At 47.3% G+C, this 24,495-nt stretch overlaps 1 protein-coding gene across 13 annotated transcripts in view; it reads left to right on the top strand.

Moving 5' to 3' along the window:
• Window positions 1–2,225: 2,225 nt before the first annotated feature.
• RBFOX2 (RNA binding fox-1 homolog 2) overlaps window positions 2,226–24,495 on the top strand; it is a 170,484-nt gene continuing 148,214 nt past the window's right edge. For 7 of the 13 annotated variants that reach the window (XR_012579997.1, XR_003380731.2, XM_074539324.1 and 4 more), the window contains exon 1: window positions 2,228–2,736. Coding sequence is in view for 10 of the 13 variants with exons in the window: in XM_074539324.1 (XP_074395425.1) it covers window positions 2,530–2,736 (207 nt within the window). In the remaining 3 variants the exon portion in view is untranslated. Of the gene's footprint in view, window positions 2,737–24,495 lie in introns of all 13 variants that reach the window. The other 6 variants (XR_012579996.1, XM_074539326.1, XM_026794542.2 and 3 more) reach the window with 2 other exon arrangements.

Genomic DNA, 24,495 nt, shown 5'->3' with positions numbered 1-24,495 from the left:
TATCCCATCTGTTAAACGGAGATAATACCTATCCCACAAACATACCATGAAGATAAATTAATTAATCTTATTTTAAGAGGAAATGGAAAGATCTGGATAAATGGTAGTATGCAGCAACATGGCAGCAGTGTCAGAAAGCTAACAATGGCACAGAGCATGGTGGTGGCAGCTGCAGGTCACTGAGGACCCCCCTCAGCTCTTTCCACCTGCACCATAATTCAGGGTGTTCCCCTGGCAGGCTGCATACCACAGCCAGCTGAAAATGCCTCTCCAAGGGATGTGCCTATGGCACTGCCAGCTCTGCCAGGAGCTGCTCTGCAGCACAGACCATGTGCACACAGGATGCAAGGGAGAACTGGCAGCAGCTTTGGCACCTGCATGGCAGGAGATGGTGGAAATGGGGTTAGGAGAAGGAGAAGAGAAAAATGGAAGCTGGCCATCATAAGGCAACTCCTTTCTTTGATATCCCCAAGGGAAGTGTCAGACACACTCTCACTTACCACAGTGAGAGGAATGCTCCCAAGATTGCTCTCCAAACTGTTTATTCCTAACTTGTCTGAAGGTTGAAGCCTTCTGCAGCTCCTCACAGGCAATACCTTAACCTGGACCATTCATGTAGAATTCCTTGTCAAAAGTAGGGGGAGAAAGAGAAATACAGAAAAGCTGTTTTTCTCTGTATGAGCAGCATCCCAGTCATGAGAATTTCAGCTTCTTTCTGAGCCAAGAATGGACTGAACACGTTCCTTCAGTGTTGTTTGACAGTCTGGCTCATTTTATCAAACCCAGTCAAGATGAATGAGACATGTGTTTACCCTTGGTGGGTGAGCACACAAAAGCTGCATGTAATTGTCTTCTGGGTGCCTGCCACTCCGTGGGGATTTACAATCATTTTGAAAAAAAGAGATTTCCCCCGTCACTGGAGGAGACAAGCTGGCACCTCAGCAGAAAACATACCACTTAAAATAGCTTTCAATGTGGTCTTGAAAACTATTTTTGGATGAGGAAAAATGTGGTGTAAAGTAAGACTGGAGTCATGTATGGTAACTGTCACTCAAAACTAAAGGCTCTGTAATTTCATGAAGATCAACAGATGTAGCACGTACAGGGGATATGGAACACTAAGATAATCTAACTGGTCCCCAGGCTTTCTTGCACATGGTGATATTTGAGAAGTCAAGAAAGGCGTCGTCACACCGACCAACTCCATTTTTAGTTTCTTCCTTTTTCTCCAAACTGTCGGCAGGCAGGAGTGTCATTCCCATCCCATAATCGAGCCAACCACAGATTTGTATTATGATCTGTGGATTAGCTCTCCATCAAGTTGCCATGGCTTCCAGACTACGTTCAGGACAACGCAGGCTGCCTATGCCTTCCTCACTCTAGAGCAGATACTGCACTTAGTGCTACCAGATAGCAGCTGAATAACAAAAACAACTTTATGTTTTGGTTGAGGATCCCAAATTCGTTCCTCAAGATCAAAACCATGGAGACACACAGAAGGGCTGATGAACAGGCTTTGGGTTCTTGCAGACTGGTGTCTCCATCTGGTTGGAAGTCATATGCAGCAGAAAAAATGAGAAGATATATTTATACATATGTAGGTGCAACAGAAACCCACGGAGACCATTAGGGACGAGAAACCAGCACAGCCCTTTCTCAAGCGATCAGATGTGCTCTGGGGCTGCGAGGTGAGCCCTGGAGTGAGGTGCAGGGAGGAGGCCTGGAAAAGGCCGGAACGAACACAATGAACCGAGGTATGCGAGGCCGCTCAGAGCAGGACACGGGGCTCCGGAGTTGGGCAGCACATCCCGGGCCGCTGGATCCTCCTAACCTAGAGCGGGGGTCAGGCTAGCACCCATCACCCAGATCCGCCTGAGCTCCTTAGGGAAGCTCTGCGGAAACCTCACGCCGAAAGGCAGCTCTGCGCCGGCGGGGCCGGGATCAAGCCGGCCCGTGACGGGGGACCCGGCTGTGCCCGAGGGCTGGGTGCCCCGCACTGCTCCGGCCACCGTGACCGCCGCAGCCCCGCCGGGGGTCCCGCACCCGGAGGGCGGTGGTGGCCGGACCCGGGGCGGGCTGGGCGCAGTCCCGGTGCCGAGCGCGGCGCGGCGGGGCCGGCCGGGCCATTCCGGGCCGAGCGGCCATTTCCCGCCGCCCCGTGCGGCTCCGCGGCGCCCGGAGCCCCGCGCCGGCCCCGCCCCGCCCCGCGCTCCGCCCGCGCCCCGCCCCGCCCCGCCCCGCCCGGCGCCGCCGCTGCCGCCGAAGGTTTCCGAGCGGGGGTCGCGCTGCTCCGGCGGCGTTTCCGGAGATTGCCGAGGGGCTCCGGCCCCTCCCCAGCCGCTGCCGAGCCCGTGACCGAGGCGCTCCGGTGGGTCGGAGCCCGGCGCGCCCGCTGCTGCTCTGGTCGCGGCGCGGGGCTCGCCGTCGTCCTCGTCCTCCTGCTGCTCCCGCTCCTCCGGCAGCGCCGGGCGCCGCGGTGACAGAGCGGGGCGATCGGGGCGGGGGGCGGCCGGGGCTCCGGCGGCGCGGATGGCGGAGGGCGGCCAGCCCCCGCAGCAGCAGCAGCAGCAGCAGCAGCCACAGCCGCAGCTCCTGGCCGGCGGCGGCGCGGGGTCCGCCCGCGGCGTGAAGCGGGAGCCGGAGCTGGAGCAGCCCATGCCCGGCGGGGACGGCGCGGAGGGCGGCCACAGCAAGCGGCTGCGGACGGAGGCGGAGGCCGACGGCGGCGGCATGCAGGTAGCGGGCAGGGCCGGGCCGTCCCCGGTTCTCCCTCCCGGGGCTCGGCCGGGCCGGGCCGCGTTGATTTCGGTTTGCGGGCTTCGGCGCGTTGCGCTCGGGCGTGCGGCCCTTTCCCCGCGGGCAGCCAGGCGAGCGCGGCTGCCCCAGGCCGAGCCCGGCGGCTCCCGGGGCGCAGCCCAGCACGTGGGGCGGCGGCGCGGGGCCCTGGGGGAGCCGCCGCCGGGTCCGCGCCCCGGGCACCGCCGGGCACTGGGGGAGGCCGCGGGGCCGGGGTCGGGTGCGGGGCGCCGGCGGCGCTCCGGGCCCGGCGGGGTTTACGCGCGGCGCTTGGGGCTTGCACAGCGCCGGGAGAAATCCCAGGTGCTGCTCGGGAAGGGGGAAGCGGAGCAGTGGGGCGTCTTCTAGGGTGGTTCAGAGTCCCACGTTTCTGTCGTCTCCTGCCAGCGCGGTTTGATCGTCCCCAAAACATCGCTTGTTTCAGGTGCGTTGGCCTTTGTGTTTGTGGGGTGATGCTACCAAGGTGTTTCTGCCTCCCTTTGTCTGGGTGTTGTGGAGGGGTGTTTTATTATGGCAGTTGCACTGGCCTTTTCTGCTTCTGTCTCTCGTGATGAGAATATCAGAGCTCTTTGGAAGCAGCGTGATTTATTCATCTGAGCTTGTTTCTCCTCTCACCTTTTCTGGGGTTGGTAAGCGCTCCTGGCTTTCCAAAGGGAGCATCCTATTCTTTCCACGGTGCTTCTCATCAAGATGCTAAGTGCTGGCCAACACTCTTCCCTTTTTATTTCCCAGGCTGTCCCCAGTTTTCACGCTCAAGAATTACTTATTTTTTAAACAGCTTGTGGCAGGAAGGTTTTGTTTGTGTTTCTCTCTGATGTTCAGCCTTTCATGGTGGTCTCTCCACCCCACAGCATCAGCCTTTCCCAAGTGTGATGGTGTGGCCTGAGCGCTTGCTGGAGCTTTGTACCCAAGCCTGCTGCTGCCTGTGCTCTCCCAAGGGCCAGTGCCCATCGTGCAGTGCTCCTTTATCCCTTGAAGTAGTGTGTTCTCCCACATGTAGGTGTCAGGTATGACTCAGGCAATGTGTACAATTGCAGAGAGAAAGATGCTCAGCATCGCAGTGTTTGTACGGTGTGTCTTGCTAGGAGTTATGACTGAGTGCACAAGCATGGTGACATGAAATTCTTCCAGCTCCTCAGAGTTCAACTGAGGCAGAGACCCTGTGTACTTAGAGAAGATGCACAGTTTACCCCACATATAGTGGTTTAACTGGCTGTTTTTGATATAAACCTGGGTAAATCAACTGAAAATTGCCCAAGAAGGGACTTGAGCTGGTTTAGCAAAAGTCTGTGTTTTTGTTTTTTTTTTTTTTTTTTAATTGCAAATTAGTACAATTTCTCTCCAGATAAAAGACTCCCTCCTATATGTACATTGGCAAGTGTCTTGTCTGTTCAATGAATGGTAAGATTGCAGTGTTCTGCCATGGAGCTACAACAGTGTGTGTGTGAAGCACTTTGTGTAGTGCTGGTGGTCATGATAGTAGGGATTGGTTGTCAAATTAATTAGCAGAAAGCTGGGGTTTATTTCTGTACCAAATAGTGGGAAACAGTGGAGAAATTAGGTGAGGTGCAACTAGTAGAGCCCAATTTTTAAGTGTGTCTGTAGTCAGTGTAGCTGTTTTTCAGATTAGGAGACTCATATTGTACTTATTTGGCATTCTTAATTTTAATCTTTCCATATGTATGTATATGGAAAATTTTTTCAATCCTTTTATTATAAAAGATGAAAATAAACATATATATGTATGTGCAAATACATACCATCATTTGGAACTAGGTGATCTTTAAGGTCCTTTCTAACCAAACTGTTCTATAATTCTGTGTCCAGAAGTTTCCCTTGACTTTTTTTAGTTTTAAAAAGTGTAGTGTATATATTTGGAGAATCTTCTCGTGTTTGCAAGCAAGAAGTACCAAATTAGAAGCCAAACTTACCAATAACATCAGAGGTAGGAAAAATATGTTCTTTAATGTTTGGGAAATTCAGTATCTTTTTCCTTAAAAGACAAAACACAAGATTGCCCTTCATAAGGATTTCTGTTCAGATAGTGCCTTCTTTTGAAGTACCTTATTTTAGAATAACAGCTTCTTTTTAGTAAATCCTCTATGTTTAACTGTATGTAATGCTTGCAAGAGGAATAAAGAGCCTATTCTTTGATTTTTTTTTTCCTCGCTCTCCTATGTACTAGAGGCTTTCTGAAAGCTGGAAATCAGAGCAGCAACCGTTGTACCTTGTTTTTCCTGGAGATCCTGTCAATTTTCTACTTCCTGTTCCAGAGCCACTGGTTGTTGCTGTGTAAACTTGGTGACCTCGTGTCTCTGGGCTGATAGCAAGGAATCACGGAATGCTGCTATGCCCCCCACCATTTCTTCTTTGAATAACCTGTACTACCAGTGGCTCAGGATATAAACACAATGTGTAGTGCTGAAATAAATCATTTAGCTGTACAAATCACTAGTGTAGCTGTAAAACTAATAGATTTTTGGGGGGTCTGTTAGCATGAAATATCAAAACTAGGGTATAGGGAGATAAGACAGTAGCTAGTTATTAATACCTTGGGGCTGGGGGTACCTGAAAGCTTCGAACAGCCCTTAGATTTACTGGGCTTCTTGTTTTCTGCTGTCTCAGGCCAGCATGCTCAGACAGCTTATGCAGTTAGGGTTTCATTATCTAATCCATCTTTGATCAGGCTGGATAAATGGTGTTTGGCCAGTGCTGATCTTGTTAGGAGGGTGGTGTAAAGCTGCTTGAGTTGGGATTGGGGCAAATCGGATCATGGCTGCTATCTGCTTCTGGGACATATTTCAGCTAATCGTGGCGTGGGAGGAAAAGGTCTACCAGGAACTGCTGGGTTTTAGCTCTCTCTGTGCCATAAATGGCAAAAGTCAAATGCTGCTGGCCAGGAATGTCACCTGGAAGTATTTGGACAGGTGTGTAAGCTTTGGTCCCAAATGTACTGCTGATTTAACTGTATAAATACTAGCAAGGAACTGCCTCATGCTCTGTTTGCTGACTTGGATGATTGAATCATTTGGATCAGCTTGCTGATCTGGGTAAAAATAATGCCTAACACAGGGGAGAAGACAAAAAAAGAAAGTTATATTAGCCTGAGTCACTTGTGAAACTGCACTGAAATGCAGTTGTTGATGCAGCTGTATTTGCTTCTTGTTAGAAAATACTGACTGCTGCACAGATGGAAGAGAAAGTACCCTTGCAACAATCTCTCTCTTCCTCTGCTCCTTGTGTGATGAAAGATGAGAAGTGTTGTGGCTAGCTGGGAAGTGTCCCTTTCTCTTTCAAACTGCAGACAAGGGTGTTATTCCAGGGTGCTGTTTTTGTCTTCCCCTTCTAGGTGCTAGAGGTGTACAGACAGTTTACTGCTGAAAAAGTTACTAAACTATCATCCCCTTGTTTTGCATGGGGTTGAATGAGTTAATCAGCTCCTCTTTTACTCCCCAAGCTGAATTTTCATTTAACTTTTTTATGGGGTTAGTAAATTAAAATCATACTTTGTGGTAATACATAGGTGGAATTAGATGCAAGGTGTGAACAGAGGTGATCTGTTCCTCTTTCATGGATGACTTGTGTGCTCAGTGTCCCTGAGTATTTGGAGAATTACCTTTCTTGCAACCATGAGTGTGGCCAGCTGGCCAGGACAGATAGTTAATGCAGCTGTGGTCTGTGCCTTGCCCAGTCCACATAAACCTTTAGTGGCAGCAATGAGTGGTGACTTTGTGTTGTCATTCAGCCATGTCAGCACAGGGTTCATAAAGATGACTAGTGGTGTTGAGATCAGTCCCCTGTGACTAAAAGATGATGTAATAGATGATAAGTCTTTGCTCCACAGGAAAGTCTGCGGTTTCTCATCCTGCCGTGAGCCAGAAGATGGTCTGTGACACCCTCTACCAGCCTGACTTCTTTCCAGCACAGTGACTGGAGGCCTTGCACTGCAGGGTGCCACAGAAAGGGGACAGTGGGGACATGGCTGGTGCTTCATGACAGCCGGTGTCCTTGTCCAAGCTGTGGCCTGTTTGTGGTGCTCCAGAGGATGGCAAGAAATCAGTCTGCTGATAATTTCTAGATAGGTTTGGGTTTACAAGTAAGAGGGCTGACTGGGATTGTAATCAAGATGGGGGCAGTGAATAACAGCTTTTTTTGCTGTGAGGGACCCTTTGGAAGTCTGTATTTTTATATCTTACAGAAGAGAACATCTAGTTCCAGTAAATTGTGGAAAAGCTGTGTAATCAGGTTAGCTTTTTCCTCCCTCTTATTTTTCATGGCATGGCTGTCTTTGTAAAGAGATGCAGAGCAGTGCAGGGGATACATGATATTGTAGTGCAAGGAATGAAGTTCCAACTTTCGACCCCTGCCTTGGATCCAGGATGAAGTTTCCTGGGATGCTGTTTCGACAGAGAGTTGCTGATGTGATGAGATGTAATGAATCACCTCTAAGTTTGTTGTTGTTTCTCTGTTTGCTTTTGCCCTTTGTTTTTTTAAAATATTTGAATGTTATGAGTTAGACTTTACATAGTCTGGGAGCACTTAGAAAATCTCCAGTTCAAAGAAAAACTTTGGCAAACAGACTGAAAGTAGGATTTTAGAGTTGTTAAGAGTGCTTTAATGTTGGCTCTTTTCTTGCCATATTTAGGAAAATAGAAAGTCCAAGTGAAGTATTCTGCTTGCTTTAGTACTCCTCCCGGCTCTCTCAGTATTTCTCTGTAGATTCCAGAGGTTTGTGTTCAGAGGTGATGGCCACATTTGTGAGGTTGGAAGCCAAACAGAGATCTGGCTCTACTGGAGATGGTTTCCTTCTGCATATGTGTACCAGCTGTAGATATAAGCTTTTTATTTTTCCTTTCAGAATTCCTGTTTAGAAACACGAGCACTCTGGTATTTTGCAGGAGGCCTGCTCTCTCCCTTGCATGTTGGAAAGGTTGCCCACCCAGCTGAGTTTGGAGCAGCTTGCAGGCACATCCTGTGCAATACCCTCTGTTCCTCCCAGTGATGCAGCAAGCAGGGCCCCTGCCTTGCCCTTCTGCACTGGGGGTTTGCACTTCTGTGTCCAAGGCTGTCTCAAAGATGTGCTGGTCTCTGAAGGTTTGGCAGCTGTGTCCCTGCGCTGCCTTCGTGCTTTACTGTGACTGCCCTTTCAGCCCCTGCTGCTGAGGCTGGTGGCAACAGCAGTGCCAGAACACAGGAGATGCAAAGGAGGCAGCAGTAAAATAAAATGAAATGAATCAGCTGCTTCGTTTGCACTAGAGGTAGGGAAGCCAAACTGAAGTTGAGATGGATCTGAATGGGATTCTGTGTGTGGTCTGTGGCCCCCTGGAAACTGCTGCTGAAGGACATACCCCTGTTAGCTTGGAAAAATAAAGCCTGTTGTTAGCAGTGTTTGGTTGGCTGCACAGAAACCTCTGCCCCTCTGGAAAATGCAGGAATCACATTAGTTGAAGATGTTTTAAAACCTGTCATTGTGCTGCTGACTTGCCTTGTGGCACTCAGCAAACCTTAGTTTTTGTATGAAGTGAAGGAGAAGGGCAGATGTTTTTGTTGTCTGGAAATCTCTTATTTAATTTGCCCGTCTCTGATATAACTTGACCTTCTGTCTGTGTGTTTGCTGTTGAAATGCAGTGGCTGAGGGATCAGAGGAACATCCAGAAGAGAAGTGAGAGAAGCAATTAGAGGTAACGAGTTCCAGTTCATTGGAGCATTCTGTTGATCTGCATTTTACAGTGGTATTGAGTGGACACCCGAGTGTAGCTGTCATGAGATAATCCCAATGTTTAGGGATTAGAGCTGCTTGACTGCATTTTGGGCCTTAACTCCCTTTGCTCTCCAGTAAATTTAATTTTGCCAGCAATCTTTTGTAAATTCAGTTTGAAAGATGTGTATACATTTTTCCTAGCATGCTTCCTCCTCCCTCTGCTTCACTTTCTTGCATGCATCTCATTTTTTCCAGGCTGAGTTAGAGATATTTGTAGGAGCCAGCGATGGCAGGGACTGGATGAAAGAGTTGTCACCAGTCCTGGAGCATGCCACCCTCCTGCCCCTGCAGTGTTCCCTGTCAGGGCTCTGCCAGGCTCTCCTGCCGAGCTGTGTCTGGCTACCTCCTGCAGGAGAGCTTTGGTGAGAAAGGCCATGTAGTTTTCTAGATTTCTAACCTGTATTCTGGGTTCTGGAAGATTTCCAGGATGTTTGTGAACTGTTCCAGGCTCTCTCTCATTTGGCTTGTCATACATACATACATACAGCATCTATCTAAACCACCCCTGTCAGCTCTCTTCTCTGGACCAAAGAAATGGGACTCCAACTCTTTAGCAGTGATACGAGGTATTTAAGTGGCCACAGAGAAAGGAAGGTTCCCTTGTTTAATGAGCAGCATCAGCTGAACTGGAGCTGGATCCAGCATTAGCTTGGGCAGAGCAGGAAACTTTGGCAGTTTCTGTCAGCTCACTTGGTGCAACGTTGGTGTTCAGTCAGCTATACCATTGTGCCAGCTTCTAACCTTTGGAGTGTGGGCAGAGGGTGCTTGTGGTTCACACTGATTAGAAAAGGGGTAATGAGATCTACTTGGATAGGACACTGGGATTCAGGCTGGCATGTTTTTGAAGTGGCTGTGTGTTACTGGGGCTGTTGCTTATGTTTGCCTTTGTCTAGGAGAGTTTGTGGTGCAAAAGATTGGATGATTGCTTCAGAGAGCATGGAATAGAAGCACTTGTTGCTGTTCTTGCATGAATTTATGAGGTTTTATCTGCTCATAATTGCCTCAGCAATAATGCAGGTATTAGCATAGAGATCAAGAAGAAGCTGCGCCAGTTAAGGGGCAAAAAACCCTCATCATGTCAGCACTTTTTCCCTCTGACTGTGCATAGCTAAATTTCTTTAAATAGAGAGAGGCTAAAGCCACATTATGTGGCTTTTCTGTGTGTCACAAATATCAAAATATGCTCCCCAGAGGCCTCTGAGGCCTTGGGATCTGGATCCAGCTCAGATTTCTTCAAGGGACTGGTGCATTGTGCACTTTAAATTGAAGCTTTCTGCACAGCTTTCCCACTGCTATTTCTGCAGGAGATTCTTGCAGACATTTGGAGTGGTTGTCACTGTTAGGGTGATGCCCAGGAAGAAAATCCCACCAAGGCATCACTAAAAAGCCTTGATTTAGTGCTTTGTGGGCTGAAGGGAGGCTCTAGCTGGGATCCTGGTGCTATAAATTGCTGCTTGTGGTTGCCGTTCTCCTGCCCGGATAGGGGTGGGAAGGTCGCCTTCCCTCCAGCCTGCTCACTGACCTCAGGCAGGGAGGTGGGGGAAGGCCAGGCTCTGCCCAGCTGCAGGGCTGGGTCCCTGGATGGAGCAGCCAAGCCTGTCTGTCCAAGCAGCTCCTGTGAGAGATCGTGCTCCAGAGCCATCTCTGTCTGACTCTCTGATTTTATTCTGTTCTGTGTCTTTGCTTCCCTTTTGTGGGAAGAAGAAATGAGGGGAAGTGTAAGCAATGGCGTCTTCGTTGCCCTTTGTACTCTGCTGTCCTGGAAAGCAGGTCCTTCAGAGGGCTCTTTCCTACCCTTATTTCATGTGAAAAAGCCCTGTGCAGCTTTGGAGCAAAGCTGGACCAGGATGGAGTAGGTCTTGGAGGTGCTTCTCCTTGCCTATAGGCACTAGTTCTTGAAGCTCAGCTTTGGAGTCACCCGGGGTTGTTCGTGGGATTTAAGACCCCTCACTGAGTGGTGCTGCTTCTGCTCCCGTGAGTAGGACCAGCCACCCAGCCTGGGAGATCCAAAAGGTTCATTCAGGGAAGGAAGCCTAGGCTGTGATGTTGCTGCAGCAGGTGGAACCGTGGGGCATACCAAGGGGAGTGGGGGCTGGCAGCATGGTATGGGCAGATGTCCTGGGGCTGGCATGTGTGAGGGTGGGAGACAGGTGTTTATGTTACAGTGGCCTCAGGAATTATTTGAATCATGGGGGAAACTGAGGCAATAAAGTGTATGCAGCAGCAGATTTGAATGTCTCTTGGACAGCCTGCAGGAGAATCCAGCTGGCTTCTGAAGCACCTGCCCATCCTGTAATTTGTTTTGTCCAAAGCAGAAGTTGAAGTGTGTGGAAATGCAGAATGCTCTGAGTGCTCTGGTTCCAGGAAGAGGTGTGCAGCTCTGCAGTGGTGCTGGAGTTAGGTTTGTCCTGGGTGGTCTGGAACTGCAGGTGCTGTCTCCTCCTTGCAGAGGATTGAAGAGACAGAGAAGTGAACCTGTGTATGGCAGGTTGCAGCTGGGGAGACTTTAATTCCTGGTGCATCTGCACTGAAGGGGCTGGGACTCATAGCCAGCAACTGCCCAGCAGGAGAATGTGACAGGAAGGCATCAAGTGAGGTCATAATTCTGTGGTCATAGCTTTTACATTTTTGGAGATGATTTCATCTCTGCAAGCGCAGCTAACGGATGGTGCTGAGGCGCTATTAAACTTAATGGAACCAGTTAAAATGCATGTAAGGTCAGGTTTTGGACTATCCAATATTTCATTTCTTCTTTCATCTCAAGTATGACACCAAACTGAAATATTGCAGATAACCTAAACCTTGTACTGAGTACAGACCTATTAATTTTTAATGGTCTCTTCTGCAGTACTCACCACAATAGTGTGGTTGCTTCACAGGTACTAATGATTTTATTTTTTAGTTTCCTGAGAGGTAGAAAAGGTATACTGTGTCTTATTGTGGAAGTGGGGGATTGAAGTACCTGGTAGCAAGACCAGTTTTGAAAAAAAAAAGATTGACATTTACAATCTAATTTATTTTTGAGTTTTTGATTGTAGCTGGGGTTTTTTTTATTGAGATGAGGTTTTGGTGATGTTTTAATCCTTGATCTACAGCTCTCTACAGCTTCCACTATATATATATATAATGCCTCCTGCTTCCAAAGACTGATCCTTGAGGGTGTCATGTTGGGCAAATGTACAGTGATGTTTTCTTTATCTTAAAACCCAGCAGAATAGCCAGAATAGCTTGAATTAAGGAGACTGGTCAGCAACATAGTGAAATTTTACTTGGAAGATAAGGTTTGAAATCAAACTAACTTTTAAAGTAGAATGGATGCTGCTTGTCTTAAACTACTAAACCACCTAACTTTTGGTTTCTGCAGCTGTTTATACTGCTCAGAACACAGTACTTTTTAGGCTTGAATGTAGTAGGAATTGGGAAAAAGTAGCACATAATCCTGATTTATTGTAACATCCCTGCACATGAGGAAACACTGGAAATTGCATGGATAGTTGCTATTTTTTAATCTGCAGCCCTTGACTTTTGTAGTTGCTATTTTAGGAGAGAATGTAGCTACACTGCCTTTTGAGTCAAAAAGCATGTTTTGGTCTGTTAAGAGGCAAAGAGCTGCTGTATGAACAGCAAAGGCAGGAGCTGGCTTCTGACCCATCCCTGTGCTGGCTCCCAGTGGGGTCTGGCAGCTCTCCCCCTTTCCTTGGAGCACAGGTCTCCGTGTGGTTGCTTGTGGGGTCAGCAGGGAGGACAGAGGCATGTTTGTGAGGAGACTTCGTGCCACATTAGGGCTGCAGAGGAATCCTGCCACTTGGGATACAGGTGTCTCAGGTGAAAAATACCTGGTTGATCATGGACTTGGTGTTTGCTGAATAATGAGTCCTTCATGCGTCCCATCACTGCCTGCTTTTTATTGCTTCTTCATGGGTATTCAGTTCTCCTTACCTGAGTAAAAGTGGGGCAGAGTTGTGTTAAAGGGCTGGGGTTTTGTCACTTTCAGAGAGCCCCAGACAACAAGCCTAGTTTTGGCTGGATGCCTGATCTTACTGCTAGGATTGTCAGACTACAACATTGGAAGTAGTATAAAGCTGTAGGGGAGGAATAAACACCCCATCCCACTGCTTTTTGGAAAGAGGCTATAAAGACTGACCTGGTAATGCCTTCTTTGTGCCTCTCCATGTGTTACGGGAATTCCCATTGCCTTGAAGCGAGGGGAGAAGATGAAGCTGGTATCCTCTCCAAAGCTCACATTAATTCAGTGGAGACCTGGCATCTGCTAGTGTCACTAGCTGGATATAGCAGGTTTTTCCCAATCTGACCTTCATACTTAACCGCTTCTTGGAAAAGTGACTTCCTGGGCTGGGTCGATTGCCCTAAGAGGCGTGGCAGGTGCTTCATGTTGCGAGAGCTGAGCTGAGATGTCACAGTCACAGACAGAGGAGGCAAGGCCATTGCTGTGGATGGTGGGATGGACTGAGCAGGAGGTGATAGTGGCATTTGGGAACAGTGCTGTCTGTGTGATGGTTGGACATCAACCATGGGCCAGAGAGTACTTCAGAGAAGAGGAGGAGAATGTAAAAGGAAATGGACCAACTGTGGATTTTGATTGTCAGATAGAGAGGGTTACAGTGGAACTTCACTCTGTAGTGTTTCCATCTGTTGTGGTTTAATCTTAGCTGGCAACTAAGCCCCACACAGCTGCTCACTCCTTCCGCTGGGATGGGGGAGAGAATCAGAAGACTAAAAGTAAAAAAACTTGTGGGTTAAGATATGTGCAGTTTAACAGGTAAAGCAAAAACCACGCATGCAAGGAATTCATTTGTCACCACTTCCCATGAGCAGACAGGCTTCATCATTTGTAATGTTGATTCGGGAAGACAGACTTCATTCTGAATGTCTCCCCTTTCTCTTTCTTCCCTCAGCTTTATGTGCTGACCATGATGCCATGTGGTATGGAATATCCCTTGGGTCAGTTGGGGTCAGCTGTCCTGGCTGTGTCTTGTGCAATTTCTTGTGCACCCCAGCCTCCTCCTCACTGGTGGGGTGAAGCAGAAAGGCCTTGACTCTGTGTAAGCACTGCTCAGCAGTAACTAAAAAATCCCTGAATTATCAACACTGTTTCCAGCACAAATCCAAAACACAGCCCCATAACAGCTACTGTGAAGAAAATTAACTCTATCCAAGCCCAAACCAGCATACAATCTGTCCATCCCTTCTCTCAGTGCCCCCTTGTGCACCATCAGTGCTGTTGTGATGGACGTGGTGAATGAGGCTAAGACTGATATTTGAGTATATATTGTCTGACCACCTGATACCTGTCTATATACACACATATATGTCTCTTTGTGGCTTTGCCAGGAAATTGAGATTATGTTCATGGTTAGGTCTGGTTTTTGTGTTTGTCTCTGTCCCCTAATTAGATCCTTCCAGGACAGGCTTGCTGCATTTCACCGTCTTGCCTGATGTCTTCTGGCTTTCAACAGGAATATCATGTGGTCAGGGCCAAATGCTACAGTTTCAGAAAAATAAGTTTTATCTGTTGATAAATCACAGATTAACACCACTAACCTCTCTGTCTACAGGTCCAATGACATGTCTGAGTGTGTCTCTCTCTTTCAGCCAGACCAATGTATAAGTTCTCCTGGGGGTGCTTGTTTCCCATGGGGAAGGTGTTGACTAGAGTAGATGGAAGTGCTATGAGACTTCTTGTGTGTGTGTTTTCCTCCTGTTATTTATTGCTTCAAGGGTTAAGTAAGAATTCTTTCTTTGCTGGTCAGTGGGTTGATGTTTTCATCTTGGGCAGTATCAAGTATTTGTGACTGCTTGGTATGCCTGGAGTAGCATGAGTTGGGTTTGCTTCAACCACGACCCCTTTAAGGACTAGGAATTCTTTGATGAGTGATTACACTTAACTCTGGACTCTTAGTTGATGGATGTGATGGAGCATATCCATGTTCCTTGGGAAGGTTTCCTTAAATAGGCATGACCTTTCTAGTGAAAACAGGAAAATAGTTTTTGCTCTCCTCCCCCCCCCCCCCCCAGGGTATTTAATTTTTGAACCTCATGATTACTGCAGAGATTTACCATAGGAGTAGCTCACAGGGGCAGAGTTTGGCTGCTCCATTGTTCCAGCATTTGTTCCATCCTTTCTGTAGCAGCCACTATTTTTGACCTTTGGTGACCTGGTTCTCCTTTCTTATCCTTTCTGGCATCCAAAACTCTGAGGCATCAGAGAAATACTAGCCAGTCTGCATGTTTTAACATGTAGATGGGGAGTCGATAGTGATTCAGTAGATCTGGATCATCCCATGTTCTTGTTTCTGTTGGATTTCAGTAGATGTGGGGAATCCGTGGGCAGAATGGAGAGAATTGGCCCTGTTACCTCAGAATGAGGAACCCTCTGGCTGTAACTTGAATGTGATGACAGTCTGCCTGAAGTTGTGCCTGTCCCTGACCATCCTTGGGAAGTGTAGCAGGAGGTGGGTGTGTTTGACTCTCCTGTGCACTGAAACCTTCCAAGATGCCTGGTGTCAGTTAGTCACTGTTGCTGACAAGGTGTCAGCAAGCTCTTTTATGAGGTTTGTGATTAAATAAACATAAAGTCTCTGTGCTTGGGCTCTCATGTCTGTTGTGAGGTATTCTGTGAAGTTGGTTCTCTTGGATTTGGTGCTTGATAAAGAGATGATGCATGTAGTCTGGAAAAGGTGCACTACAGTGGACAAACTGACCAGACCTGCTGGCACAGTAGTATCAAGTGCTTTGTTTGGATTGTGTAGTTTACCTAATCCTCAGGTAAATACAAATTTTATGTGCACTCTCCTAAGCAATTTCTTATACTGTGTCACCAGTTTCTTGATGCCCGAAATGATGGAAGTTTGCAATTAAAGATTCTGAGGTCTGTAGATCTGTCTGCTTGGTTCTGGGATTGACAATTTTTACTTTTGTTTTTAGGACAGGATTTTAAAGACCGTCCCTAAATCTCTGGATCCCTTGTGCTGGAGTAAACATGTGGCATTGTTGTTCTGCCATGGGTGAATTCCTACCATTGTAAGGTTTTCTCTACCTCTGACTTCCTGTGCAGGATTTTTGATAATGAATATAGTGACATTAAATTGGGGAGAGCTTCTTAATAGGTCATTTCCCAACTTTACTTTGCAGGTAAATATTTTTGTCTTGTATGGATTTTCCTGGGGTGCAGAGTCTGTTGGATGGTTAGCTTTGCTCTCTGAACAATGTGCTTATACACAGATGGTTATTGCATCGTGGAGTCAACTATCTTCATGAAGTTGCTTGAAAAAAATTACTGTTGCATTTGTACAGGCTGCATTTGAACAGGTGCACTGTGAAATAAGATTGCAGTGGGAAGGGAGCATGGGATGTGGTTATCAGTCCTCTCCCAAAGGCTGCTCTGTCCCAGTGGAGCCAGGGCAGGTATTCCTGCCCTTCCCTGGAGACTCAAGGGGTACTGTCACATCTGTTAAATTAGCCCTGGATTGGAGTTGCTGGAAGTGTATCTAGTCAAATGCTAATTCAGAATTTGACTGACATTTCACACACATTTGTGTGTGAAACTAATTGGCAGGTTAGAAAAAGCAGTGTTGCCTGTAGAAAACTTTCTTCTTCCTGCAAGAGCTTAAACAGTAGAAATATAAAATATCCAGTATGAAAATTTCTTCTTCCTTGCATGGTTAGCAGTGATAACCAAAAGCAAATTTTTTAGTTCTGTATTCAGAGCTCTCTGATAGTATTGTCATGGCTTGTGCTTCTGTTTACAGATTTCCCATGTAGCTGAATTAAATTAACAAGACCAGTCAATTCATTGCTGCTGTATTCAAACCCCTGGGCAGCAATGAGACTGGCAGGGATGGAGCATCATTTTCATGTGCTGCTTGGAAAGGGAGGATGTACAGCGAAATGAGGTAGTGTTTCTGCTTGGGGGAGGGGTTTACAGTCATGGCTCAGGTGGCAGATGAAGAGAGCTGTAGGTTCCCAGAAGTCTTTTTTGTCCACTGCTTCCCATGTGGCTCAGTCACTAGGTAGCATGAGGTTTTTTCTGTCCTGTATGGACTAGCCAAAGACTAGTGTATCCACAGAGTTTATTCAAGGCAGATAGCATTACAGGAATCAAAACAGAACTCTTGGTTCCTGTTCATTGATGTAATCCTTTGTTTTTAGCAGTTAAATATCCCTGTATTCTTTAGCCTAGCCTCAGTTATCCTGGATTTGAGCCCCTCTTAAATCCTAATTGCGTAGTATTCATGTTAGGAAGAAAGGTGGTGTGAGGTGATGCACAGAGAAATGAAGCAAGTCCCAGGTCACCTGCAGAGGAGCAGAAATCTCAGAGCACTGGGTTCAGTGGCCATCTTTCCTCCCCGTGTTTGAACTAGGTGGCCTCCTTTATTGCTGCCCCCTCCATCTAAAGGGTGGTCCTTGGGGGCTGTTTGGAACACATGGTGAGCTGCACGCTGCTCTTGCCTTACTCTGCATCAGCTTGCTGTATTAGCAAAAGGTAGTTTGCAGCGTTTTACAGCGTCTTTCCCTAGCACCAAAATTCAAATTAATTACATATATGGATCTGCATGCAGCTGTTAGATGTTTCATATTTTCTTCAGGCTTGTGTAAAATACATGCTATGGTGGAAAAGGTGCTGCAGATTTACTTTTTTTTTCCCCTCTCCTATGAGTCTGCATAGCTTGTGAGACTGGAATGATACTATATGCTTAGTTTTGCAGCTAATTTGGAGTTCTGGGCGTCAGTGTATCATGTTTGCTTCTCTTGTCTGTTTCCTCCAAGTCTTTTATGTGGAGTTTACAGATACTGGTGCGGTTTGCATAGCAGAAAATGTCCCTTTGTAGCAGCTGGTGAGTGGATGATGGACAGCTGATTAAACTAAACCTTCAAAAGGCTTTTGAAAAAACCTCAGTAGTACTAAATTTATGATTTGCTAATGTTGTGTCAGTACTACTGGGTTAGACAGCTTTAGACCACCTGGTGTAAGTTGGTCTGACTGGTAATACCCCTTTACTCTGGGCCACCAATCCTTGTGTTTGTGGGGTATTTACAGTGGGAACAGCCTCTTTGTTGGGGTGCATGGTGTGAAATCATGCCTCAAGGCTAAGCTGGGGGTAAATAGGTTCTGAAAGAAGTGATCATTTCTCTCTGTGCTCCATTTGGCTCGGAGCTTCTTTTTCTTGATCTCATAGAAAATAAGTAATGCCAAAGAGAATAATTTATCTCTAAATCCAGCTGCCTCCACCATGGTGGATGTGTTCCTCTGCTGTCCTTTTGAGAGGCAAGCTGGTGTCCAGTGCTGGCTGTGTCCATCTCAGCAGTGCTGACAGCAGCAGTGTGCAGGGTGATGTGGCACAACATACCCACAGTGCAGCTGCCTGTCACTTCTGTCACCTGGTAGTATCTGTAGCCCATCAAGGAGAGCCTTTGCACATTTAACACCACCACACCACTGCCCACCCCTTTCACATCCACTTTGCTTTAGAAGTGAGTGGACATCCGTTCCTCCTGCAGAAGAGGGGGGTAAATGTTTGCTCATCCACTGTTTCTCTGATCCAAGTGTGTTTTCAGCTCTGCCTTTGTATTTGGTGGCAGGTCCTCCTTCCCCCTGGCGCGTGTCTGCAACGTGCTCATGTGCCGGCACGCGTGTGCTGCCCTTGAAAACAGACCAAACTTATTAAAATCATTGCTGGTTGCCATGGCAGCTGTTGTCGCTGTGGGCTAATAGGAAAGGCAATTACTGCTGCATGCTGGGGAGTGTACGGGGAGGCTCTGGGCAGGGGGGTACAGGCGGCTGCACGCTGCTGAGTTCTGTGACTGATAGCTTGGATGTCACAGTGAGCAAGCAGCAGAGGAGAGAAAGGCAGGAGATGCCCTGTAATGAGGTTTGGCCAGTATTCCACCTCCTGGGCAGGCTCATTGAGAGATTCCCACCCTTCCTTTGATTGTCAAGGGATTGAGTTTCACGTTTTCAGCTGGGCACAGCGCAGTGCTGCTCAGTGACTCTCAGCTGGCCCAGGAAGTGAGACGGAGCTGGAAAACTTTATGTGTGTTGGAGATACTCATCTAGTCCCTTTCCTGCTGTTTCCTCTCTGAATATTCCTCTTCAATACTTTGCTGTTTCCTGTAGGTTGAATGTCATGATATAAAATAGCTCTGATTTTCTTGGAGTGAGTAGGATCACTTAAGAAAAGTGCTTCTTATAATGAATTTAAAGCTACAGGGAAATTGCATCCTTCATCTTTATTCTCTGAATTTGGGCAGCATGTGTCCAAGCAATGCCAGCACTGTTTGTGCCAAATGCAAACATGAAAAGAACTGGGATTGTTTTATAGTGCAGAGCGTGTAGAAAATCAGTAAATTCCATGAAAGATTTGAGTTGGGGAAGTAGGTGAGAGCTGTAAATCTTGGGGATATAAAAAACTGCTTTGGCTGTGTTTGACAGAGCACTGCTCTCCCAAATCGAAACCCTCTGTCCCCTCCAATTTGTTCTGCTTTCCCTTTCCCTTGTGCTAAGTAATGGCCTGAGACCTTGCTGCACAGGAGCTCTTCCAAGAGGCTCTCTCTGTACATTAAGAGGTACATCATAGAAGTTTCTTCTGGCTTACAGAATCCATGATGGTGTCAGTGAAGCTAAAAGGATGTCTGTCACCCCCTTCAATAGGGAGGCAGGTCCCTGGAGGCATGGGGGAGACAAAGTGAGAAGAATAAAACAATCCTCTTGGAGCAGGCAGAATTGGGATCTTGTCTGGTTTTTCTCTTTCTGCTGATCTCCCAGCAGCTGTTTCCAGAGGCCCTGTGGATCATGCCCGTTGGGGGATAGCGCTGGTGACTCACCCGGCTGGGATGGTTTCCGCAGCAGCGTGAGAGCCTGGCTTCCCAGGGAGCCGTGGCACCAGGAAGGGGAAGGTTTCTGGTGCGTTTGATCCCTCAGCGAAGATTATGCTCTGTCTGTTTAATTAGAGACTGCTGCTTTCTTCACTGGTGTACTAAATATAAATGGAGGAGCTGGTCTAATATACTTGAAGTTGCAAATGTCAGGAGTCAATAGCTTTATTTTCCTCTCGCCAAATCTGATTTGGTTTTAAGTACTGCTGCTAAATCTAATGATGCAGTAATTCCTGTTTGTTAAAAGGAATGAGGGATTTAGGCTGAGAGAGACTTCATGCTCTCCCATCCTGCCTCTGTTTTACAAAGGAAGAGCTACTGGTTTGCAGGTGTTTGTACAGTAAGATATGAAGGTCAAAAGGCTCAATCTAAATACACTGTGTACTGAGTTTGTATTCAGCTAATATACCATTCTTAAGGTTTTCTCTCTGCAGTTTTTGGTACAGATTTGTACATTCCAAGCATTACCTTTGTGAAAGTCAGCAGAGTGCCAAAATTTTTTAAAAATATAAAAAATGCAGTAAAGATAAAGAAGCTGCTTCTGGAGCCCAGGCTTCGTGTTCTGTCTGGGATTCTTTGTTTGCTGAACTACAGTCAAAGTCCTGGCAGGCCCCAGGGAGATCTGTAATGGGACGGACATCTGTGCTTAAGATGCCTTGCTCTGTTGGTGTGCTGTGCAGGAAAAGGAGTAAGTATCAAATGAGATATTTTTTCCCCCGCTCTGGGCTCCTACTGAGCACAGTGGACCCAATCTACCTCCATCTGCTTAGCCTTGTGCAGTGCCATTGCAGACACTGTTTACTTGTGTGTGTCTGTGAGCTGTAGCGCGATTCCTGGGAAGTGCGGCTTGCTGGGAAGTGCAGCTGGTGCTGCTGCCTGGCCGCTGTGTGCAGTGTGTGATCCTGAATTGGTTGGGAAGTCCTTGAGAGTGGAAACGATGGGAGAGCTCCTCATGGTGAAGACTGATTCAGTGCTGCTAGCAGCAGCGGGGAGGCTCCGCATCTTGCCCTCGGCTGCAGTAACTGCTGCTGGTTCATGCCCTCGCCGATCTGGAATGATTTTGTCCTGGCCAGTAGGATAATGTGGGCTACCTTGTCTTGGGGCAAAACTGGCTCCTGGGCTGGAGCAGGAGGGAGCATGCTCATTATGTGCTGGAGGCATTTTTGCCGTGTTGCAGCATGTGCTGCAAGATGCATGATTGAAAAATGAGAGCGCCTAGAACTTTGGCCTGACCTGCCAGGTCTGTTCTGGCCTCAAGACTCGAGGTCTGGCAGAACAGTTTCAGAATTAGATGTCTCTTGATGGAATGAATGGGGAGGAAAGAAATCCAGAGATACTTTCTGCCCTTTTTGAAGTTTTCCCATTCTAATGGTGGCAAGAAGAGGTTGTGTGGAATTGTAATCAACTGTCTGTTTTCAGTCTGCATAGGGTAGGTGAAAACTGTCCCCAGTGTTTCTGTGTGCTCCAGGTCATCATTAGACTTGACCTGACATAGACTGACCAGCACAGAGGATTTTTTCTAAAAGCTGTTTACTCTGCTATAGGATGCAGTATTATAAGCCTATTGCTTTGAAGGTTAACATTTTTCATATCCCCAACACTTGTATATTGTCTTGCCTTATCCCTCTTTTCTCTCCCTGCAGCTTTCTATATTTCTGATAGACTAGTCTAACACAAACATTTCCAGGGACAGAGCAATGGCTGCAAGAGACTAGCCTTCAACCTCTTCTGCTTTAAGCTTTGGGAGCAGGGCTGATGGAGAGCACATGACGCTGCCGGTGGCTTTTCCTTCCCGGCGGGACACAGGGAGCTGTGTGTGCGAGGGGAACAAGCCGTGCAGTGTAGTGTGTCTGCGCTCCGCTCCCGCTGGTGGCGAGGGCCGGCCGGGCTGCTGCCAGCGTGGCGCGGCTCTCCGGGCCGGGCCCGGCCGGCGGCTCTGCCGGGCTGGCCCAGCCGGGTGGCCCCGGGCGGGAGTGCTCGAGGCGCTGCGAGCGGGCTTCATCTTCCCTCGGCACGGTGTGAGCGAGCGGGGCGCCTGAATTATTCACTCCTCCTCGGCCTGCTGTTCCTATTGAATTCCCGCGCCGAGGCACCCTGCCAGCGCCCGCTGATGAATTCATTGCTGCGCCTGCCCCAGGGGCGCCCTGTGTGTTCGGGCTGGAGGGGGCGGGGGCGGCCGCCTGCGCCGGGCTGGCCCTGCGGCTGTGGCTGCGCTCGGTGAGCCCGGCTTGCCCTGCAGCCCTTCCATCCGCAGCGTAGGTGGGCGCCGGCCCCCTCGCTGCTCCAAGGGTTGTTGGCAGGGCTGCGTGTGTTTTTGTCTGTCTCTGCCTTGTAGCCGTGCTGAAGCCTGCCTGGGCTCCCCATCCTCATCGTCTTGTCCCAGCTCTCCACGTGCGGTATCTGGTATTGTGTCCTATCTGTGCTTCATCTTGGTGGAGTGGATTTCTCTGCAAACCACATCCTGATGTTTCACACACTATTTGAGGTTCTCCTTACTTCTGTATCCTGAGCTTTCAGCGGTGATTGAGCTAGAAAAAAAATCACGTTTCACAATTTCTGAGAGGAAATTAAAAAAAAATTGTTCTAATAGAAACCATTTCCCTTTTGTCTATGATGGTACTCTTAGTAGTCTGAATAATTTTTTTTGCTAAACATTTAAAAGATCTCTACTGTTCACATTATCACAACTCATAAAAGCTGTTGAAGACACATTTTATACTTTTGGAAGGAGGTTATCGCTTCTCTTAAAAAGAACTTCTGGATGTATGTTTGGTACCATCTTCATTGTGTAGATCCTCTGCTTTGTTCCTCTGTATTTTCTTTTTTAAGCAATTACAGCAGGTGGCTGGTCTTTGGGGAAGCTTCCTTTGACCCCAGTGCTCTCTGGTCCCAGTTGACAGGGGCGGATGGAGTTTCAGGTCCTCCTCCTGGCGGCACAGAGGAGTGTTTTTTCACCTCTAATTGGATCATGTAAATCGGCTCTTTCTTTGTCTGGTTGTCTTTGTCCAGAATCTCCTTCTGGATTTTGACCAATAAATCAGCCTTGACAATGGATTGACTTTTCCTTCAGTAATTACACTGATATTAGAAAACTGGTGTAACTGATGAGTGAAATAGGTGTAATAATCAGAATTATTAATAATAATCAGAACCAATAATATTCCTCAAAAACTGATTTCTGTAGTAGAGGCAATATGTAAGTGATGGAGTACAAAGTAACAAGGGTTTTTTTTTTTAATCCTGCACTGTTACAGCCCTCTGGGACTAGTATTTGATAAAGTGCTAAGGGGTCCCCAGGGTCTGACAGATGCTAGAGAAAACAGAACTCCCTTCCAGAGAGAAACCCAGTCCTTTCACGCCTGTGCAAATGCTGGATGGTGGAGTGGTGCACCTTTCTCCTGGGCCTTGGAAAGCTTTTCTTGCTGGATGTTGTCCCCCCAGCCAAAGGCAGAGTGTTTGAGAGTCACTGGCCACAGTTTGCAGCAGTTTGCAGTGTGTGGTTATGTTGAGCAATAAGAGAGGATTAATGTGCTGTCCTTTGTATCCCCACTTATGCCTGGAGCAATGCAGTGTGCTGTTACCTCTCAAGTGGTGGCTACAGTATTGCTTGCCGTGGCTTCTCTGCAGCACAGAGCAGAGTAAGTCCGTGGAGAAGGAGGAGCAAAATAAACCCCAGGAAAGCCTAAATCACAAACTGCATGAGCATCGACTGGCTATTGAATCAAAAAGGCTAGAAGGAAGGGAACAAAGGATAAAGTCATCTGTTTTGTCCTTTGTACAGGCAGGAATGGAGAAGAGGTATACTATTCCCTGTCAGTAGAGGAGAGGGAAATGTCTGAAGCAAGCTTCCTCCTATTGCTTTTTAAGTTGGATGAGTGGGAGACATGGAGTTGCGAAGGTGCGAAGCCTTCATGCAGCAACCGGGAGAAAGTCTAGGACTGCGCTTCCTGATGAGCACACAGGGCTTGCAAATGTGTTTTTGCTGTGGCAAAAGCATCCAGCCCCTCCAGAAGTAAATACAAAGGGTGGCAGACTGGGACTCATAAATGGTGAGGCCTACAGGTAGTGAGTTGGGAAGCTGAGCCTGGTTGAAATGCATGGCTTCCAGGTTGCAGGAGAGCTGGAATTGCCTGTCCTCAAAATATGGCACTCTATGCTTTTATGTTCTCTTTGTGGAGTAGAGATTCTAAGTTTTGGAGTTACTCATTCATTGCCATTTTGGCTTCAGTAATGGCAGCAGGAGAAACAGAAAACTTTTTCTTCCTTCCTTCTTTTTTCTTCCCCCAGGAGATTTTTGACTGTTTTCTGAAGGGAGCAGATTTTGGTCTTTTTCTCTCATCTTCCTGATCTGATTGAAGAGCAGTGGGGGACAGAATTCAATCTGTGATTTGCATGTGTTCAGTCCTTCTGTCCCGAATCTGTACAGTGTCCTTCTGAGCGGCTGATAACAGCTTTCTCATGCAGCACTTACATCTATGTGAAATTACAGTAGCCTTCTTTTTTTTCCCTCCTTTTTCTTTCTTTGCTTCTTCTTCAAAGCTGCAACTAATCCTCCAGGCACCAGTGCTGTCTTTCAACAGACTCTGACTGATGCAATGCTGACTTCACATGGGATGAGATTTGGGAGATGCATTTTTTCACCCAGGGGGATTACAAGCTTCATCTTGATACAAACATTTTTACACTACAGGTGGTAGTGTTGGTGCCTCAGGACTTTGTTTTTGGCACTAGAAAGATACACTGCAAATTCAGGAATGCTCCTAGACCTTCCTTTTTGTGTCCGTTTTAGAGCTACAAAATCTCCATTGATGTTGGTAGTTGCCTAGAAAGTTTAGGGGTCTGTTATGTTTCAGTTTTGGTCGGGTTCAAATATAACTATATATAATATAGGTGTAAAAATATAAGTTTTGTATATACACAACCTTATCTTCTGTGGTCATCATTTAGGTGCTTTCCTGTAATGCCTTAAGCAGTGTGACTGCTATATGAGATTTGTTCTGTTCTTTCCTATCCCTGTGAGGGAAAGCAATATATGCTCTTTTAAG

Source organism: Zonotrichia albicollis, chromosome 4 (genome assembly GCF_047830755.1).
Source record: "Zonotrichia albicollis isolate bZonAlb1 chromosome 4, bZonAlb1.hap1, whole genome shotgun sequence".
Lineage (NCBI taxonomy): Eukaryota > Metazoa > Chordata > Aves > Passeriformes > Passerellidae > Zonotrichia > Zonotrichia albicollis.
This window is presented reverse-complemented; position numbering and strand designations above follow the sequence as displayed.